The sequence below is a fragment of the Mesoplodon mirus genome (genome assembly GCF_964341445.2).
Source record: "Mesoplodon mirus genome assembly, chromosome: 9".
Lineage (NCBI taxonomy): Eukaryota > Metazoa > Chordata > Mammalia > Artiodactyla > Ziphiidae > Mesoplodon > Mesoplodon mirus.
In genome coordinates, this window is record NC_138985.1 from 113877883 (window position 1) to 113896368 (window position 18486).

The following is an 18486-nucleotide window of genomic DNA, read 5'->3' on the forward strand; positions in this document are numbered from 1 at the left end:
ATTTGCCTTTCTCTGTCTGACTTACTGCATTATTTCATTCTTTTTTTTGGCTGAGTAACATTCCGTTGTGTATGTTCTTTACCCATTCATCTGTCAATGGACATTTAGGTTGTTTCCATGTCTTGGCTATTGTAAATAGTGCTGGTATGAACATTGGGGTGCATGTGAATTTTTGAATTAGAGTTTTCTCCAGATATATGCCCAGGAGTGGGATTGCAGGATCATATGGCAACTCTATCTTTAGTTTTTTTAAGGAACCTCCACACTGTTTTCCATAATGGCTGCACCAATTCCCACCAACTGTGTAGGAGGGTTCCCTTTTCTCCACACTGAATGATGTGACTTCTGGAAACTCCCCAAGGATGGCCAGGGGAACCAACCAACTAATTAGGGGTCAGCCCCACCCTCCTGACCTCTGGGGAGTGGAAAGGGGCTGGAGGGTGAGCTCACCGCTAGTGGCCAATCATTTAATCCATCACGCCTATATAGTGAAGCCTCCACAGACACAAAAACCGCTAACTGAAGGGACTCCGAGAGCTTCCAGGTCGGTGAACGCATGGAGGCTCTAGGAGAGTGGGGCACCCCGAGAGGGTGGGCAAGTTCAGTGCCCCTTCCCTAAACCTGGCCTGTGCATCTCTTCCATCTGGCTGTTCCTGACTTGTATCCTTTATGGGAAACAGGTAATCTAGCAAGTCAACTGTTTTCCAGCATTCTGTGACCTGCTCTAGCAAACTACTGAACTGGAGGAGGGGGTCTTGGGACCCTCTGATGTACAGCTGGTTGGTCAGAAGCACAGGTGACAGCGTGGGCTTGGGATCGGCATCTGAAGCAGGGGTGACGAGGCGGGTAGGCAGCCAGTCTTATTGGGACTGAGCCCCTAACATGTGGGTGTGCACTAATTTCATGAAGATAGTTTCAGAATTGAATTGTAGGACACCCATGTAGTTATCCACAGAGAACTGGAGAAATACTTGGTGTAGGAAAAAAACCCACACATTTGGTGGGTACAAGTGAAATAGTGAGAGTACGAGAAAGAGGAGTTTTTCATTACAAACTTCTAAGGAGATAATAAAACAGTGTGCTAAGATACATGTAGAAAGCTATTTGTTAGTATTTACAGTAGTTAGAAATTGGAAATAATCTAGACACCCATCCCTAAGGAGTTGATTAAAATATGGTCCATGGGGCTTCCCTGGTGGTGCAGTGGTTGAGAGTCCGCCTGCCAATGCAGGGGACACGGGTTCGTGCCCCAGTCCAGGAAGATCCCACATACTGCAGAGTGGCTAGGCCCGTGAGCCATGGCCACTGAGCCTGCATGTCCGGAGCCTGTGCTCCGCAACGGGAGAGGCCACAACAGTGAGAGGCCCGCATACCGCAAAAAAAAAAAAGGTCCATACACATCAAGAGGAATACTATATAGCCATTCAATGGAATGACGTAAACCTACATCTATTGGTAGGAAAAAAAGCTCATGAACAAAGGAGGTTCCATATACATACGACAATCCTGTGGTGGCATGTGGTTCGTCACAGAGCAACCACATGGAATTACAATGACAATTCAAACACTGAAACTTGAGTTAGACCAGGCAAATCGGCAGAAACACTGTCATGGTCCAATATCATTGCACAACCCTCCACCTTTTCTGGCTGAGCTGTGAGGCTTTTGGGACCTCAGATCCCCGACCAGGGATCGAACCCAGGCCTCGGGAGGGAAAGCGCTGTGTCCTAACCACTGGACCGCCAGGGAATTCCTCACTGCCTTTTGTAGACAGAGACTTGGCTTCTATTTCAAAGACAAAGCCTCATAAGGAAACTGTAATTAATTTAATGTTTGATACATCTAGACTTTCGAGCTTAACCAAATAAACATAATGAGGATGTGGAGACTCAAAAATGCTTTCTTGTTTGTTACAAGTTTTTACCATAGCCTGTACGATTCCAAAATCCTCATCATAATTTAAGAAATGATGATTTTAGGCAACTCCAGTAGATGAAAAATTTCCACGAGGATAAGTGAGGACTCACTTAGAAAAGCCCCATATGGACCAGATAAATGCTGAATGGGCTTTACGGAGCTGGTCCCAGTTGTTCCTATACAGCCCCCACTAGCAAAAATTTTAAAGTCTTATTTTAGTCCTTTATAGGATCTGCTACAACTAATTGTGACATTATCTTAAAAGTGCCAAGCGACTATAAGAGAACATTTAAATAAATTATTTAAAATAACAGCTAATACTTATCAAGTACCTAACGTTTCAGGACCTTTGTCAGTGGCTGTGGAATGTCGGCCACAGCCTGGTGCACATGTAACACATACACAGATACACAGATACACATGTACAGATACACATGCACAGATACACATGTACAGATACACATATACAGATACATAGATACACATGCACTGATACATATGCACAGATACACATACACAGATACATAGATACACATGCACTGATACATATGCACAGATACACATATACAGATACACATGCACTGATACACATACAGATACACAGATACACATGCACTGATAACACATGCACAGATACACAGATACACATACACACATACACAGATACACATGCACTGATACACGTGCACAGATACACATACACTGATACACATGCACAGATACACATACACTGATACACATGCACAGATACACATACACTGATACACATGCAGATACACATGAAGATACACATGCGCAGATACACATGCACTGATACACACGCACAGATACACATGCACAGATACACATACACAGATACACATACACAGATACACATACACAGATAACACATACATAGATGCACATACACAGATACACATACATAGATACAGAAGCCACCTGGCGTGTTCCACTACATGGTACACAGGGTGTGATTCCCCCCCCTTTCAGACTGGCTACTGTTTCCTCGCGCTTTTTCACAACTGCAGGTCCTGCCCCTTTTACCTGTTGGGGAAAGGAATGCAGAAATCATGAGGAAACCGAAGCTCTGGTCAGCCCACACTGGGGCTCAAGGCCACCAGTTCCAGGCTTGTGCTCGCTGAGAACCAATGGCTCCAGCGGCTCTGCCTAAACCCCTCCCAAATGCAGAGCTCGCTGGACCACGGGAAACCTGCAGGGCTGCGACCTGTGATACGTGGAGCAGAACCATCATCTTTAAAAAACTTTTCCCGAACAGTTTTTCTTCCTTCCAAGGCAATCAAGCCGCATTCTTAAAGCCCAAATATCTCACACGTGTTCTCTACCTGGTTCAGTGTCCTCACCAAGCACCATGAAGACAGGTAACAATTTTAAACGAGTCCCTTTGTTCGGTCTCAGAGGCTCTGATCTTAGATAGGGCTCTGTCAACTAGTCTCAGGGCCTCCTGTGTGAAAACAGGTGCCTTCTTTCCATCGGCTGTAACTGGCAAGTAAAGTCTATCTGAGAAGCAGTGTTTATAAAGTGGTTAAGGGTAGGGACTCAGGAGCCAGCTGGCCCGGGATTCAAATCCCGTGTCCTGGGGGTCCCTGGGCAGGTTACTTAACCTCTCTGTGCTTTAGGTTCCTCATCTGCACAGTGGGAATATTTACAGTACCTACTTTACAGGATTGTCAGGAGGACTGACGAAGCTACGTATTTCAATAAACATGCTCACACACACACACAAACTGCCTGGAACAACACCTGGCACAGGGAAGCACTGTGTAAGTGGCTACTGCTAGTATCATTGCCGTTATTACCAAGTTAGAGCAGTTCGGTCCCTTTTGCAAGCTATATACATAAAATTGGTCTCAGTTTAGAACCACATCTTAGATATCTTCTTATGTTATCTGCATTATTAACTGTTTAGCTGCATAACTGAGAAAGAATTAAGTCTGCTTGGGTTTCTAAGGCCTAGAAATATGGACCCTGGGACTATGCCACACTTCTGCAACTCCCCATCAGCACTAAGACAAGTGGACAGACGATGTTCAAACACTTGACTCAATATCCTGGCGTTGGAAAACTTTTTTTCCTTTTTTTTTTTTTTTTTGCGGTACGTGGGCCTCTCACTGTTGTGGCCTCTCCCATTGCGGAGCACAGGCTCCAGACGCACAAGCTCAGCGGCCATGGCTCACGGGCCCAGCCGCTCCGCGGCATGTGGGATCCTCCCGGACCGGGGCACGAACCCGCGTCCCCTGCATCGGCAGGCGGACTCTCAACCACTGCGCCACCAGGGAAGCCCCGTTGGAAAATTCTGAACCACCCGACTGGAGTCACTAAGAAATCAAAACCCCCAGACCAGGAAGACGTGAGACTCAGTGATACTGACCTGCGTTCAGACAGCTCTTGAACTCCCTAGTTGTGCGACCTCAGCAAACCTTACCCTTCGTGTGTTTGGGCCCCTTCTCTGTAAAATGGAGGCGTGTATTTCCCCATTTCCCAGGTCTCCAGGCTGCTGAGAGGGAGAACAATGCACTCGCCTCCTCCCTTCCCCCACGCATCCTTCACCTCCTTGACTTCGAGGTCTGATGAGATGCCACAGTGAGGACTAAAAAGAGAAAAGAGGTGAATCACTGCTGAGACTAAAGTAAAGAGAGGATGAGAGAGAGTGGAGGTGATATGAAACTCTCTGAACAGGCACAGGCTGGGGAGAGACAGGGGCTAGCTTCGGCAATAAATACCTCTGCCACTCCATCCTCAAGCCCACTGTTAAGCCGACAGAGAAAAACTGTAGAAGACTTCAAGAGGGCTGTGAAAGGAAGGCTGCAGAATCAATATACTACAGCTCCAGAAGTGTCCCAAATCCTCGATCCTCAGTGTCACTGTTTGTAAGCAGTACATTCTTTTAATAATAGCTTTTCAAAGGAAAAGACATTACATCCTTCACATAGTATTCGTAGAAACTGGTAAAACTTTCTTCCTCAGATTCACAGCCCACATTTGAATCTCAGCCTCCTCACACTGAGACACTGAAGATCCTTTTGTTTCTCTCTGGTCCTCAGAAAACATGCACAGCAGCTGCTGCTGCCCTGCTTTCTGTAATCCATGCTTGTGAGAACCTGACTTCTTCACACCTTTAGAAGAGCACAACACCAAAGTCATATCCAGAATGACTGGGTTTTGTGTGAATTTCTTGTTTGATTACATTTGAACTTGAAAAAACTTTTTCCTAATTGAATTGCAAAGAATTGGAAGTTAAATAACTTATCTTGAAAACTAGCTCCCAGCACTACTGCTTTAAGACATATGGATCAATCACTTAGTTCTGAAATTTTATAATCCACTTTTTAGAGTTTGAGCAATTTCTACTGATTTTAATTACATTCTTTTCAGTGGAACAAGTAATTTGTATATGCAATACTTTTGTTTCAGTGGTATTTGCAATAATGAATTTTACCTGAACAATATTCAAAAGCCAAAAAAATGCTTTGTATTCTTTCAGCCAGGAAATGACTTGGTGGTTTGTGTCAAGTATATTTAAAAAAATACCAACAAAACAGAATAGAAAAAGCCAGCATGCATCACACACAGTAAAAGTAGGTACTGTTTTGTTAAATTTTTGTTTGTATGTATAGTGTGTGAGTTACAATGTAAACTGGATTTCTTACTCTGGTCAGAAGTCTGAAAGCCACTGCCGTAGAGGCTTCTGTTTGTCAGTGAATGAACCACATGCTAAAGGCATTTGCCCTCCAAGCACTCTGGATTAAGCTGCTCACACCACAATCAGGTATATGGCTCAGTCCTTCAATAGAAGAAATTAGAGAAATCAAATCTAAATAAGTCAAAGAAATAACATACATGATTTCAGTTATTGATGCTACATTTTAGGTTGCAAGAAACTGATCTATCAAAAACTCCCCAACAAAAAGGAGAGAAAATATCCACTCCTTCCTCAATTCAACATTCCATCAGAATAGTTATTGCCCTTTATAAAACTGAAATGAAAATAACCTATATATGCCCTTAAGTTTTAGCCATGATGGCATTTAAGATTAAAAAATAAAAACCACATTTGAGTACTTGTAAACCAAAATATGAAATCACTTTTTGTAAAACCTTAATTTCTGAGACATTTTAAAAGTCACACTAAACGTATCTCATAGAAACAAGACTGATAACCTGTAAACAAAACACTCTGTAAACAAAAATAATTTGCCAGTGCATCCAAACATTATTTTTAAAGTAACATACCAATTTTTTAAAAGTTTAAAAAGTCAGTACTGCATGTATCCTCATACTTTAAAAAATTTATTTTAAGAACTCTGCCTTTATACACTAAATACTGTGCTAACAGCATAGAAAGCCACCTAGGGCTTTCACACGATGTAAGCCTGTGTTGCTGGCAAATAAGGCGGTTACAGAGGCCACAGGGAGGCCGACTGCTGCAGAAAACCAGGCAGAAGCCGGTGCCCCGAAGGTCAGGTATATAGGCACCTTTGACGCATCTGAGACTGAGAACCACCCGGCAGGTTTCATTCTCATCCACTGTCAACCCCTCAGCGTGGCACTGAAGGTGCTAACCTGTGTGTGTGTGTGTGTGTGTGTGTGTGTGTGTGTAATTTTCACATAAAGTCTCATGTTTACAGCAGGTCTATTTTTACATAGAATGTATATAAAGCTAAACAAATTTTAAACCTAAGAAATGTCTTGGAAAATCAGTAAAAATCATTACTAACATTATAATCTGTAAAATTTATAACTTCAAAATAATTTATTTACATACTGTAGAACCAATGAATGATAAGAATTGGCCTAGTCTCAAGAAACTTTGTGATCGCAGTGCCTAATGCCCTTTTAAAATAGATCCTAGCGGTGAGAAAAAATAAAAGGAGCATTTGATTTAACGCAGTCAGTGATGTACCCCATCCACTTAGAAGGAAGGCAGTTTCAGGCCTGTCCGACTGCCGGCACCGGGACCTCAGACCTGAGGCCTCGTGCCCTCCCTTCACTGCACTCACAACTGCAGTAACAGGAAGCTCACGGGTGCCTGTCTGTCCTTACCAGTCCTCCAGTGCTCGGCCTCAGTGCGCTGCACCCACTTCTGCCACAGGTGCATATGCCAGCCTCCAGTGCGCATCCAAGAGAAGCACCTGCATTTAGAGTAAGTGTCTCACTCAGGAGGAAGATTGTGCTTGTGACCAGGAATACACCAGGTGTTTCTAGAGCCTCAAGTGGTTGTCATCACGTGCAGACCGAGGATGTGACAACCTGTATTTGCTTCCACAGAAGGCATCTTGCACCCAAGGTTCAAAACCGTCCCTCTATTCCACACAGCAGTGAAGAAGCATCCACTACGAGCTTCAGGAATTTATAATACATTTCACTCCTTACTAATCCAAACCTGGCTTAAGTCCTCTGATGGAAAGAAACTTTCAAATGAACAAAGAGTTGATATAGACATTGAAAAGTTTAATATTTTACTCAAAAATTTTCAGACATCTTACAAATACCCAGAAGCTCTTCCTCTGGATGTCTGCCCTGAAATTAGTGTAAGTTAAAAGTGATATTCTTTTATTTAAAGGAATTCCTTTCTCTTCTCCCCTTGACCTGGTCTGCTCAAAGCAAGCAAGTTTCAGTAAAAATCAAAACTTGCAATTAACACTTAAATAGGTATAATTACCAGTAAAATTAGAAAGCAGCCAATTTTTATTCATTTTCTCAGTATGTGGATCTTATGCTGAGAAATTCACCCGTACTAGACTGGTGGTATTTACTGAGTGTTGTTTAGAATCACAAAATGTTCTTTTATTTTAAAACTAAGCTGCATTTTAACAAGAAGAGAAGCTCAGAAGGAAATGCAGAGGTATAAATAAAGGAGAAGTATACACAATGGAGCTTTGGGTTACTTTCTCTTATTATATTGGATCTAAGTGGAAATTTTTGATGTCAAAATATACATAGCCTGTTTTTCATAAATTTCTCCCCCAAAAACCTTTAAATTCAACAATTTGAGAAAACTGTTCTTTTACTTTTGTCTGAACACAATCTGTTGCCATACACACAGCACATATGAACGTATGTGTTTATAGAGGCTGCATGGTATGAACTGTGTGCAAGTGGACCCATCTGCTATTTTTGCAGAGGCACAATTTCTGGTACTCAAACCTAGTGGATGGTAACACGGAGTATAATGTTATAGCTTTTATTCAATGGACTTAAAGTCAAGAACCCATCCCAAGAATTATTTACAATTTAATAACTGAATGATCATCAGACCACGATACACTGCAAAACTTTTCTTACATCATGAATGCTGATGCTGTGTGTTCTGGGTGTAAAATGGTAACATTCCTAAGTCTGATGTTTAAACTGGCATGTACAGAAGTGATCAAAGCCTGAAGACTGTGGCGACAGAAGGGGTGTCTACCACAGAGCATTTATAGTTCATAATGGACACAGGGAATTAAGGGATTTCTGAAAAAAATGTTTAAAAAAAACTGAGTGGACATATAGCCTATAAGGCAAAATCTAAGTTACAAGTGTATTCAACACTGGCAACTATGTTATGAGAGGTAATATTGAATTATATACACATAAACTGTCAGAGAACTATGATTACATAATACTTCCTACCATAGCTTATTCCACTGGACAGTAGGAGGTATTCCTGTGGCATTCTACCAAGGCTCAAGTTTTAAAAGAATTTTGTATTTTTCCCTTGACTCAAAGTCCAATCAATATCATTCTGTAACATAAATCAGAACTATGCTTTTGTTTTTTCTTTAAGGAAGTGAAAAATATAATTTGCAACCATTTACAGTTCCAATGTACCCACTGCAATATCATCTATAAACTTTCATTTTTTGCAGAAATTTCACATCTAAGTACCAAGGATGCCCTTTCATGTAGGGCATGAATGGAATTCATTTTGAATGGAATATATAACAAGATTTAAGTGAATCCTTAGAAAGCCCCAAAGTTGGCCTTTTCTAACACTCTCATATGGGCGCATAACTGATGCAAGCAAACATGGCCCCAGAAGGCGCGCCGCCCTGAGGAGGCTGCACTTGGCTGGGAACTACAATGGCCACCCCAAAGGTAAATAAAAATAAGAAGACCTGCAACAGCCAAGCTCTTAGATTATGAAAACAACACTGACAGGCCCAGGCCGTAAACGTGGACCACAGTCAGCAGGAAACATCCCTGACTGACGGGAATGTCACGAGTTTGGGGTGCTCAGGCTCTTGATTGCAGAGCAGTGCTGTGGGTCTCACAGTGCTTTCTGATGCCCATTTGCAGAAGGCTTTGCGGTTTCTGAATCCCTTGAAGTATCTGATAAGTGAAGTTTATGAAGCCCTGCAGGAAAATGAAGAAAATGTAAGAACTAATGCATTGTTGAGAGGTCGGGCAGAGTGTGCCGTGCTCCTGAGGGAACTGTGCCCCTCTGGCTACACTCCCTGCAGGATGAAAGGGCCCTTCTCCCCACCGGCAGCGCCCGGGCCGGAGCTGAAGACAGCTGCCCAGGAGGCAGTCAGGCCTCCCCTAGTTCAGGGCAGCCTGGGAGTCCTTCCTTCATCCAACATCCCACGGGGCCGGCTGAGGCTTCCGGTGAGATGCAGCGGCCACTGCCCTCACACAGCTCCTGCCCCTGCCCCGCCCTCCACCTTGGTCCCAAGAGCAACTGCTAATAAACCTCCTCCTGCAAGCTTATCCCCACACCCTAGTGCCCTTCCCAGGGAACAACCTGAAACGAGGATGATCCCATTTTTGTTTTAAAAGACACCCATACATACACACTCACAGGAAAATGCAGGGAAAGACACACCAAAACATAAAGCATGCAGGTAAAAAGAAAAGCAACGGAAGACACTACCAAGAAGAAAGAAGTGGCAACAGAACAAACTGACCATAAAGAAGATTTCACTACTCAAAGATATTTCACAGAGTAAAAGATTATTACTATCTTTTAAGTTACATTACTTTCCCTCTGTATCATACAGCAATTATTTACATAGTATACCTGACACATAGAACAATACTGTGCCCTCACAGGCAGAAAAGTGAGAAGAAATTTTAAGAGTTTAAGTGGCATTAAAGCTCTGGGCACTTTTTTTTTTTTTTTTTTTTTTTTTTGCGGTATGCGGGCCCCTCACTGCTGTGGCCTCTACCGCTGCGGAGCACAGGCTCCGGACGCGCAGGCTCAGCGGCCATGGCTCACGGGCCTAGCCGCTCCGCGGCATGTGGGATCTTCCCGGACCAGGGCACGAACCCGTGTCCCCTGCATCGGCAGGCGGACTCTCAACCACTGCGCCACCAGGGAAGCCCTAAAGCTCTGAGCACTTTAACAAAATGAAGCATAAAGACAATCAAGAACACATAAGCAACACATCCATAGAAAAGATTTTGAGGAAACAATTTTTATGAGGCTCAGATATTTGTAAGAATATACCTGGATAAGATGATTTTTCCCCTAAAATTTCAGATGGTTGTCTACCTGACTGGTAAGCAATTTTATATCCCTCGTAAGCCAACATAGCACTCCAAATTTTTAAATTTCTATCACTGCATATCTTAATGAAAGAAAAGGTAAAATTGAGCCTGTCTATGATGTATGACTGGGAAAGGAAAAATAAATCAATCCAACACACACAAAAAAACAGTTCTTGTCTCAGGAACGGCCAAGCCACTGAGTGACAGAAGGCACCTACAACTGCTGGACGTGAGAAAGCGTGTTAACACAGGCCAGCTACAGAAGGAAGAGGGCAAAGAGAGCAGCGACCAAGTGATCAATGCCCTCACTGGAACAGAACCCCTTTAGGATCGATTATTTCAATGAGTTACTTCTAAAACCTGGGTGTAGCACAGGTTATGCATTCAGGAAAACTAAAATGTCTCTCTTTTGCAAAAACAATCACCTCCACCACCATCATGGTAGCTACATTCTGAGTGTCTGCTATGTGCCAGGTATTCTATGAGACAGATGTTACGATTCTCAACGCACAGCAGCAGAGGGAAAAATCCCTCCCACCCCACCTCCCACACACACACAAAAGAAGAAGAAGAAAAAAGAAAGGATATAGTTAAATTTTATATTTTATAATCAAATTATGATTCCCAGTGAAATCATATTTAAGATCTCAGATCATTCACACATGACATACACTTAATGAGGATCTTTTTCTAGGCATAAGGCATTGCCTCCTTAGAGCCTTCCAAAGAGTAACAGAAAACATTAGGGAAAAAAAACTGTATCTATTAGATGTTTTACACAACTCTTGATGATTTCACTGCCTCTTATGGCCAAAGAGCCAACACAACATTTACAACCTTTACCTTAGGTTAAATTACATTTTACTGCTTTGATAAAGACTTCCTTAGCAAGATGGTATCCAGAATAACCAACTCAAACGCTAAATTTACTGCAATTTATTCATAACCATCTCATTTTCGTGAATGGTAAGTAGGAATTTATCTGAGATTATGGCTAACTAATATTGCTGATGCTACAACAGGCTTAAAAATGAAATTTTAACTCTAAAAATCTGGCTGAGAGGACTGTTTGATTCTGGCTTCATCTTTAGATTTTAATCTGACCAGCATTAAGGAACCAGGCATTAAAATCCATAAATTATATGGTGCTTCAGCTGAAATGAGATGTAACTTTCCCTTTCGGGCCAACATCTCATCAGCCACCCCCTCTCACGATAAATTTGCAGTAAAACAGACATGTACAGATCATCTGAAATCCTTTTTCCTTCCTAAAGGTCATCCTTTCAAGCATCAGGGCTGGAAAGGCTCGGTGCTTTGCAAAGCTTTATTGTTGTTCATAAGGTTTAAAGTAACTGAAAACAGAATCTTAACGAATCAATCATTATGTTGCCTTTTGCAATAGCTAAAAGCCACAAAGGCATACGGAGTATAAGCATTCCAATGATGTCCATTCAGGTAAATGAGCTAATGTCAGGACTTCCTACAATAAATCAGTACCTTTCCCTTCTTTTATAAAATTACACACCCTAAACCCAAGAGGGTGAATACAGCAAGACAGTTTCTATTGTCCTGGTGTTCCTAAAGGACAAAGCCTGACATATGTTTAGTGCTAGTGTTGACGCCAGCACAGGTTACATCTGTGCCCTTCACGGCTTAGCCAACCTAGGAGTGTGTACTGCTGTCACAGTGCGCATGGCTCGTCGAGTACATCGTGAATGCCCTCCCTCTTATCAATGCCAAGAACACTAATACTTTTATTCTGAGCTATTATCTGACGAACTGAAGAGAATTATAACTGTGGGTCAGCCTGATACCTATAAAATCCAATCCTCAAAAAAACCTTTAACTAAAAAATAGTAAGAGGTATCAATACCAAACTATAAGCCTTTAGCACATCATCTTCCTCAGCTCATCACACCTACCCTCATCATCATAATCAAAGAGCTAATGTTTACTGAGCTCCTACCATGTGCTAGGATTATGCTTAGGCCCTTAAAAGAACTATTTCAGTTAATATTCACAACAGTCCTAAAAGAGGAAGATATTATCACCATTTTACAGATGAGAAAGATGAGACTTAATGAAGTGATTTTATACAAGAGCAGAACCAGTAAGTAGTGGGTCAGGAATGTGACCTCTAAGGATTTACACATTTGGAAAAATGAATAGGTGAAGACTTAAAATTAGCTGAAATGTCAAAATTATTAATAAGTAGAAAAAGAGAAAAATACCCATAAACCTCAGAATTACCTAGGGCCTTGAAAAGTTCTTCTCGTACAGCAGAGGTGAATTTTCTGACCAGACACAATGTTGTCATAATAGCAAAAAGCAAATTGTAGGATAACACAATATAGAAATTTCCCAGCCAATTAAACCTTCCAAAGTCTCCAAGTAGATCAAATCTAGTGATTCCTGTTAAAAATAAATAAAATAGCCCTTAATAAAATCAGGTACAATAAATTTATATATACATAACAAGATAAAGTACAAATCAGATGGATCAAATTCCATGGACTTTCTCATTTCTGTTAGTGGGATCCTAGGTAAAACGCACGGCTGTTACCTGGTGGGAAAACCCCAGTCAACCCTAAGCGACTCTGCCCACATATCGCAGCCTCTTGGAAGCCATAAGCAATGGTGTTGACATGAGTCACTTGCTCAGAAGTTTCGCCTACATCCACAAGAAACCCACCGTGCCACTCGTGTGGGGCGGGTGGGTGCAGCCTGCTCCCCTGCACTAGGAAACTAGGGTCGTGATGGAAGAGACACCTGACAAACCCTCTCACCTCCCCCACCCTTGTTCCCTCTTCATGCAGGTTCCTGTTCACATGTCACCTCTTCCGAGAGGCCACCTGATTCCCCTTCCCCAGACAGCGGACCTGCCAAGGCCCTCCACCCTGATTATGTTTCTTCACAGCACACACTGTCCGAAATGCTTCTTTTCCTTTGTGGTTTTTTTTTTTTTTTTTGCGGTACGCAGGCCTCTCACTGTTGTGGCCTCTCCCATTGCGGAGCACAGGCTCCGGACGTGCAGGCTCAGCAGCCATGGCTCACGGGCCCAGCCGCTTCGCGACATGTGGGATCTTCCCGGACCGGGGCACGAACCCACGTCCCCTGCATCGGCAGGCGGACTCTCAACCACTGCGCCACCAGGGAAGCCCTCCTTTGTGGTTTATTTATTGCCTACTTTCACCACTAGAATGTAAGTTCTATAAGAACAGGGACTGTGTCATTTTCATTCCTATAATTCCAATGCCCAGAGCAATGCCTCGCACATACTTAAAACTTATTACATAACGAATAAACAAATAGAGTGATTCCTTTCCAAGGGAAAACACACACACACACATTATTCATCTGAGTTGGATGCTACAGGCTTGTGCAGGGAAATGGCCAACGCTGGAAATACAGTGTAGTTATGTTGTATAGGTTGGAAATGCAGTGCAGTTCTATCATATATGCATTGAAGTTACTTACATTCACCTATACACAGTTAAAAAGCAAGTCTTCTTATTGAAAAAAAATCTGAATAGTCATTCTATTCAGTGAGCTCGTGTCCTAGGCCCAACACTGATTGGAAAGAATATGTGAATGGTAGGGTTTTTCTGACTACTGGTAAATGAATAAGTAAATAAGTAAAACAGCATTCAAGTGGTCAGTCAACTGAGAGATGATGGGATTGTTGACACTCTTTAAGGAAGAAACTGAAGAGCTACTCGGGGCCATATAAAATTTTAACCACAAAGGACTGTATAGACAAAATCATATCCCTTTAATTTTATGGGTGATCTAAGAATTTCAAGAATAACTTTGACTAAACTCAATTTCACCTTATCAGCTGACTTTTAAACTTAACTCACATCCCCACTCAATGCAATCCCATCACCTATTATACAGACAGACTCCACAAAAGCAGCTTATGGAGACAACAGAAAAACAGCAGGTTTCAAATAGCAGCTCTTTTGTAACCACATCTATCCAGGGCCAATGTATTTGAATTTGAGAGACAATAAACTATCATAATATTTTAAAGAAGTATAAGGTTAGTGAAAACATACAATAAAATATCTTTTAAAAGAAGGTAAAAGGGACCCAGACCCTAGTAGAGTATGCAGCATAGGTCAAACCATGAGATCATGGCAACAATTCTGGCAGCAGTTTATCAGACTAAAGACTTAATAAGACTTCAATCTATTAAAAAGAATATGGGACCTCCCTGGTGGCACAGTGGTTAAGAATATGCCTGCCAATGCAGGGGACATGGGTTCAAGCCCTGGTCCGGGAAGATGCCACATGCCGCGAAGCAACTAAGTCCGTGCGCCGCAACTACTGAGCCTGCGCTCTAGAGCCCGCGAGCCACAACTACTAAAGCCCGCGCGCCTAGAGCCTGTGCTCCACAACAAGAGAAGCCACCGTAGTGAGAAGCCCGCGCACCGCAACAGAGTAGCCCCCGCTCGCCGCAACTAGAGAAAGCCCGCACGCAGCAACGAAGACCCAATGCAGCCAAAAGTTAATTAAAAAGCAAAAAGAATATGTTATCTAATCATATATATTATTTTTCAAATGAAGTACCACTTATTTTTTTATTTATTTTTTTACATCTTTATTGGAGTATAATTGTTTTACAATGGTGTGTTAGTTTCTGCTTTATAACAAAGTGAATCAGTTAGTACCACTTACTTTAAACTAGGCAGTTATATGTAAACAAGGTACAGTCCTCCCAAAATGAACTTCAGTGGTTTCATGGCCCAGGGATCCCAGATAAACATATTTGATTTTATGCATTTTTTAAAATACATTTATTTATTTTATTTATTTATTTTTGTCTGCATTGGGTCTTCATTGCTGAGCGCGGGCTTTCTCTAGTTTCGGCGAGCAGGGGCTACTCTTCGTTGAGGTGCCCGCAGGCTTCTCATTGCGCTGGCTTCTCTTGTTGTGGAGCATGGGCTCTAGGCACACGGGCTTCAGTAGTTGTGGATCGCGGGCTCTAGAGCACAGGCTTAGTAGTTGTGGTACGTGGGATTAGTTGCACCACGACATGCAGGATCTTCCCGGACCAGGGCTCCAACCCGTGTCCCCTGCATTGGCAGGTGGATTCTTAACCACTGCGCCACCAGGGAAACCCAGCATATTTGATCTTTAGGGCCAAAGACTCCCGAGAATCTGGTGAGAGCCACGTAATTTTTCACAAGAAAAACACACATATATGAGGGGGCACGTGTGCACGCACACATACACACAATTGTGCATATCATGAAGCTCATATTTATGGAGGAACTGACAAATAACAGAATAAAAACCCTCACCCAGATGCACTATAAGAGTCTTATCCGGTCTCAAAAATTTTTGATCATACACCACCAAAAGCAAAAATAAAATTAGAGTACATATACCCATTATATGTGTATTTTAATTATTTATAAACTATTGATATATATGTACTACTCACTGACATATACATTATTTTACACAAAAACTTTAAAAATTATAACAATAAAAATAAATACAAGTTCTAATAGTTTCTTCACACAGCCCAATGACTTACTTTGTGAATGGACGGGAAACAAACTCCAATTTGGAAACCACTGTCGTATGCTAAATAGCAATTTGGCACCGCCCAGAACTTGGCCTGTGTCGTGCTGGGACAGCACCACTGCATGAGAGTGAAGTCGGGGGCAGAAAGCATTCGCAGAGTGAGAATGGAAGGTATGTTATGAACAAAAGAAAAATACTTTGACTAGAACTTCTTAGTGGACTCAACTTGGTCTCTTGAGAATCAGGGTCAAGACCCAGTGAGAAACACCAGGTGAAGAGCAATCTCTCATTAGATGTTCTGGTCCCCAGATACCTCAGGTTGGCCTCACAGACAGAAATCCAGGAGTCTGTTGCTAGAGTACATGTGAAGCAGCAGACAAAATATTAGAGATTACAGGGACGAGCTCTAAAGACCTTGTTGTTTCAAATTTAATGTTTTAAAAATCTAACTAATATCGACTGACTAAAAGATTACTCTGGTACCACACAGTTCTTCACTTCTGAAAATCTTCTATTAGACAAGAAGCCTTAAATAATCACTTTTCTAAAATGTCTGAGAGGATTGTATCACAGCAATAATTAAACTGTACAATGTACTTTTTATTTTAATTCTTTTCTTCCAGTTTTATTGAGATATAATTTACATACCTCACTATGTAAGTTTAATGTGTGCAGCATAATGATTGGACTCACATACAAAGGAAATGATTATTACAATAAGTTTAGTGAACATTCATCACCTCAAACACATCAAAACTTTAAAAAGTTAAAAAGAACTTTTTCCATGTGATGAGAACTCTCAGGATTTACCCCCTTAACAACCTGCCTCTACAGCACACAGCAGTGTTAGCTCTAGGTATCATGTTGCATATCACACCCCTAGTACTCATTTATCTTGTAACTGGAAGTCTGTACCTTTTGACGGCCTTCATCCAGTTCCCCTTCCACCCACCTCCCGTCCCTGCTAACCACAAATCTGATCTTTTTTCCTATGAGTTTGTTTTTGAAGTATGATCGACCTAAAACACTATGTAAGTTCCTGTTACACGACATAGTGATTCAATACCTCTATACATTTCAAAATGATCACGATGTCTAGTTACATAGTTATTGACTATATTCCCCACACTGTACATTTCAGACTGAATTTTGCAACTCTAATCTCCTCACCTATTTCTTTCCTCCCCTTACCGCCCTCCCTCTGGAAACCACCTGCTCTCTGTATCTATAAATCTGTTTCCGTTTTGCTATGTTTGTTCATTTGTTTTGTTTCTTAGATTTCGTATTATCAGTGAAATCATACAGTATTTATCTTTCTCTGTCTGACCTACTTCAGCAAGCGTAATACCCTCTAGGTCTATCCATGTTGTCACAAACGGTTATATTTCGATCTTTTTTATGTTTGAGTAATATTCCAGTGTGTGTGTGTGTGTGTGTGTGTGTGTGGTGTGTGGATATACACACACACCACATCTTTATCCATTCATCTACTGATGGGCACTTTGGTTGCTTCCATATCTTAGCTATTATAAATAATGCTGCAATGAACATAGGGGTGCATATTTTCTAATTAGTGTTTTCATTTTCTTCAGATAAATACCCAGGAGTGGGATTGCAGGATCGAATGGTAACTCTATCTTTAGTTTTTTAAGGAAACTCCCTACTGTTCTCCATAGTGGCTGCACCAATTTACATTCCCATCAACAGTGCAGGAGGGTTCCTTTTTCTCCATACCCTCTCCAGCATTTATTATTTGTAGACTTTTTGATGATGGCCATTCTGACCAGTGTGAGGTAATACCTCGTTGTAGTTTTTATTTGCATTTCTCTAATAATTAGCAATGTTGAGCATCTTTTCATGTGTCTTTTGGCCACTTGTATGTCCTCTTTGGAGAAATGTCTATTTAGATCTTCTGCCAATTTTTTGATTGGGTTGTTTGTTTTTTTGATATTGAGCCTTTGTATATTTTGGATATTAACTCCTTATTGGATATATCATTTGCAAATATCTTCTCCCATTCAGTAGGCAGCCTTTTCATTTTGTTGACAGTTTCTTTCATTGTGCAAGATTTTTAGTTTGATGTAGTCCCAGTTGTTTATTTTTGCTTTTGTTTCCCTTGCCTGAGGAGACAGATCCCAAAAACATATTGCTAAGGCTGATGTCAAAGAGCATACTGCCTATGTTTTCTTCTAGAACTTTTATGATTTCTGGTCTTACACTTAAATAATCTGTTTTGAATTTATTTTTGTGCATGATGTGAGAGAGTGGTCCAGTTTGATTCTTTTGCACATAGCTGTCCAGTTTTTACAACACCATTTATTGAAGAGGCTGTCTTTTCCCCCATTGTACATTCTTGCCTCCTTTGTCACAGATTAATTGACATAGCTGAATGGGTTAACTTCTGGGCTCTCTATTCTGTTCCATTGATCTATGTGTCTGTTTTTGTGCCAGTACCATGGTGTTTTGATGACTGTAGCTTTGTAGTATAGTTTAAAATCAGGAAGCATTGATACCTCCAGCTTCATTCTTCCTTCTCAAAGTTGT

At 41.5% G+C, this 18486-nt stretch overlaps 1 protein-coding gene across 4 annotated transcripts in view; it reads right to left on the reverse strand.

The window, feature by feature from the left end:
- The window catches only part of LMBR1 (limb development membrane protein 1), a 165871-nt gene that overhangs the window by 8319 nt on the left and 139066 nt on the right, over positions 1-18486 (reverse strand). Inside the window, exons 16-19 of one of the 4 annotated variants that reach the window (XM_082633088.1) lie at positions 12658-12819; positions 6979-9273; positions 5586-5719; positions 4361-4525 (exon numbers count right to left, since the gene is read on the reverse strand). In XM_082633088.1, coding sequence (XP_082489214.1) covers positions 9188-9273; positions 12658-12819 — 248 coding nt within the window. In that variant the 3' untranslated portion in view covers positions 4361-4525; positions 5586-5719; positions 6979-9187. Of the gene's footprint in view, positions 1-4253; positions 4526-5585; positions 5720-6671; positions 9274-12657; positions 12820-18486 lie in introns of those variants that run through there. The other 3 variants (XM_082633087.1, XM_082633090.1, XM_082633089.1) reach the window with 3 other exon arrangements.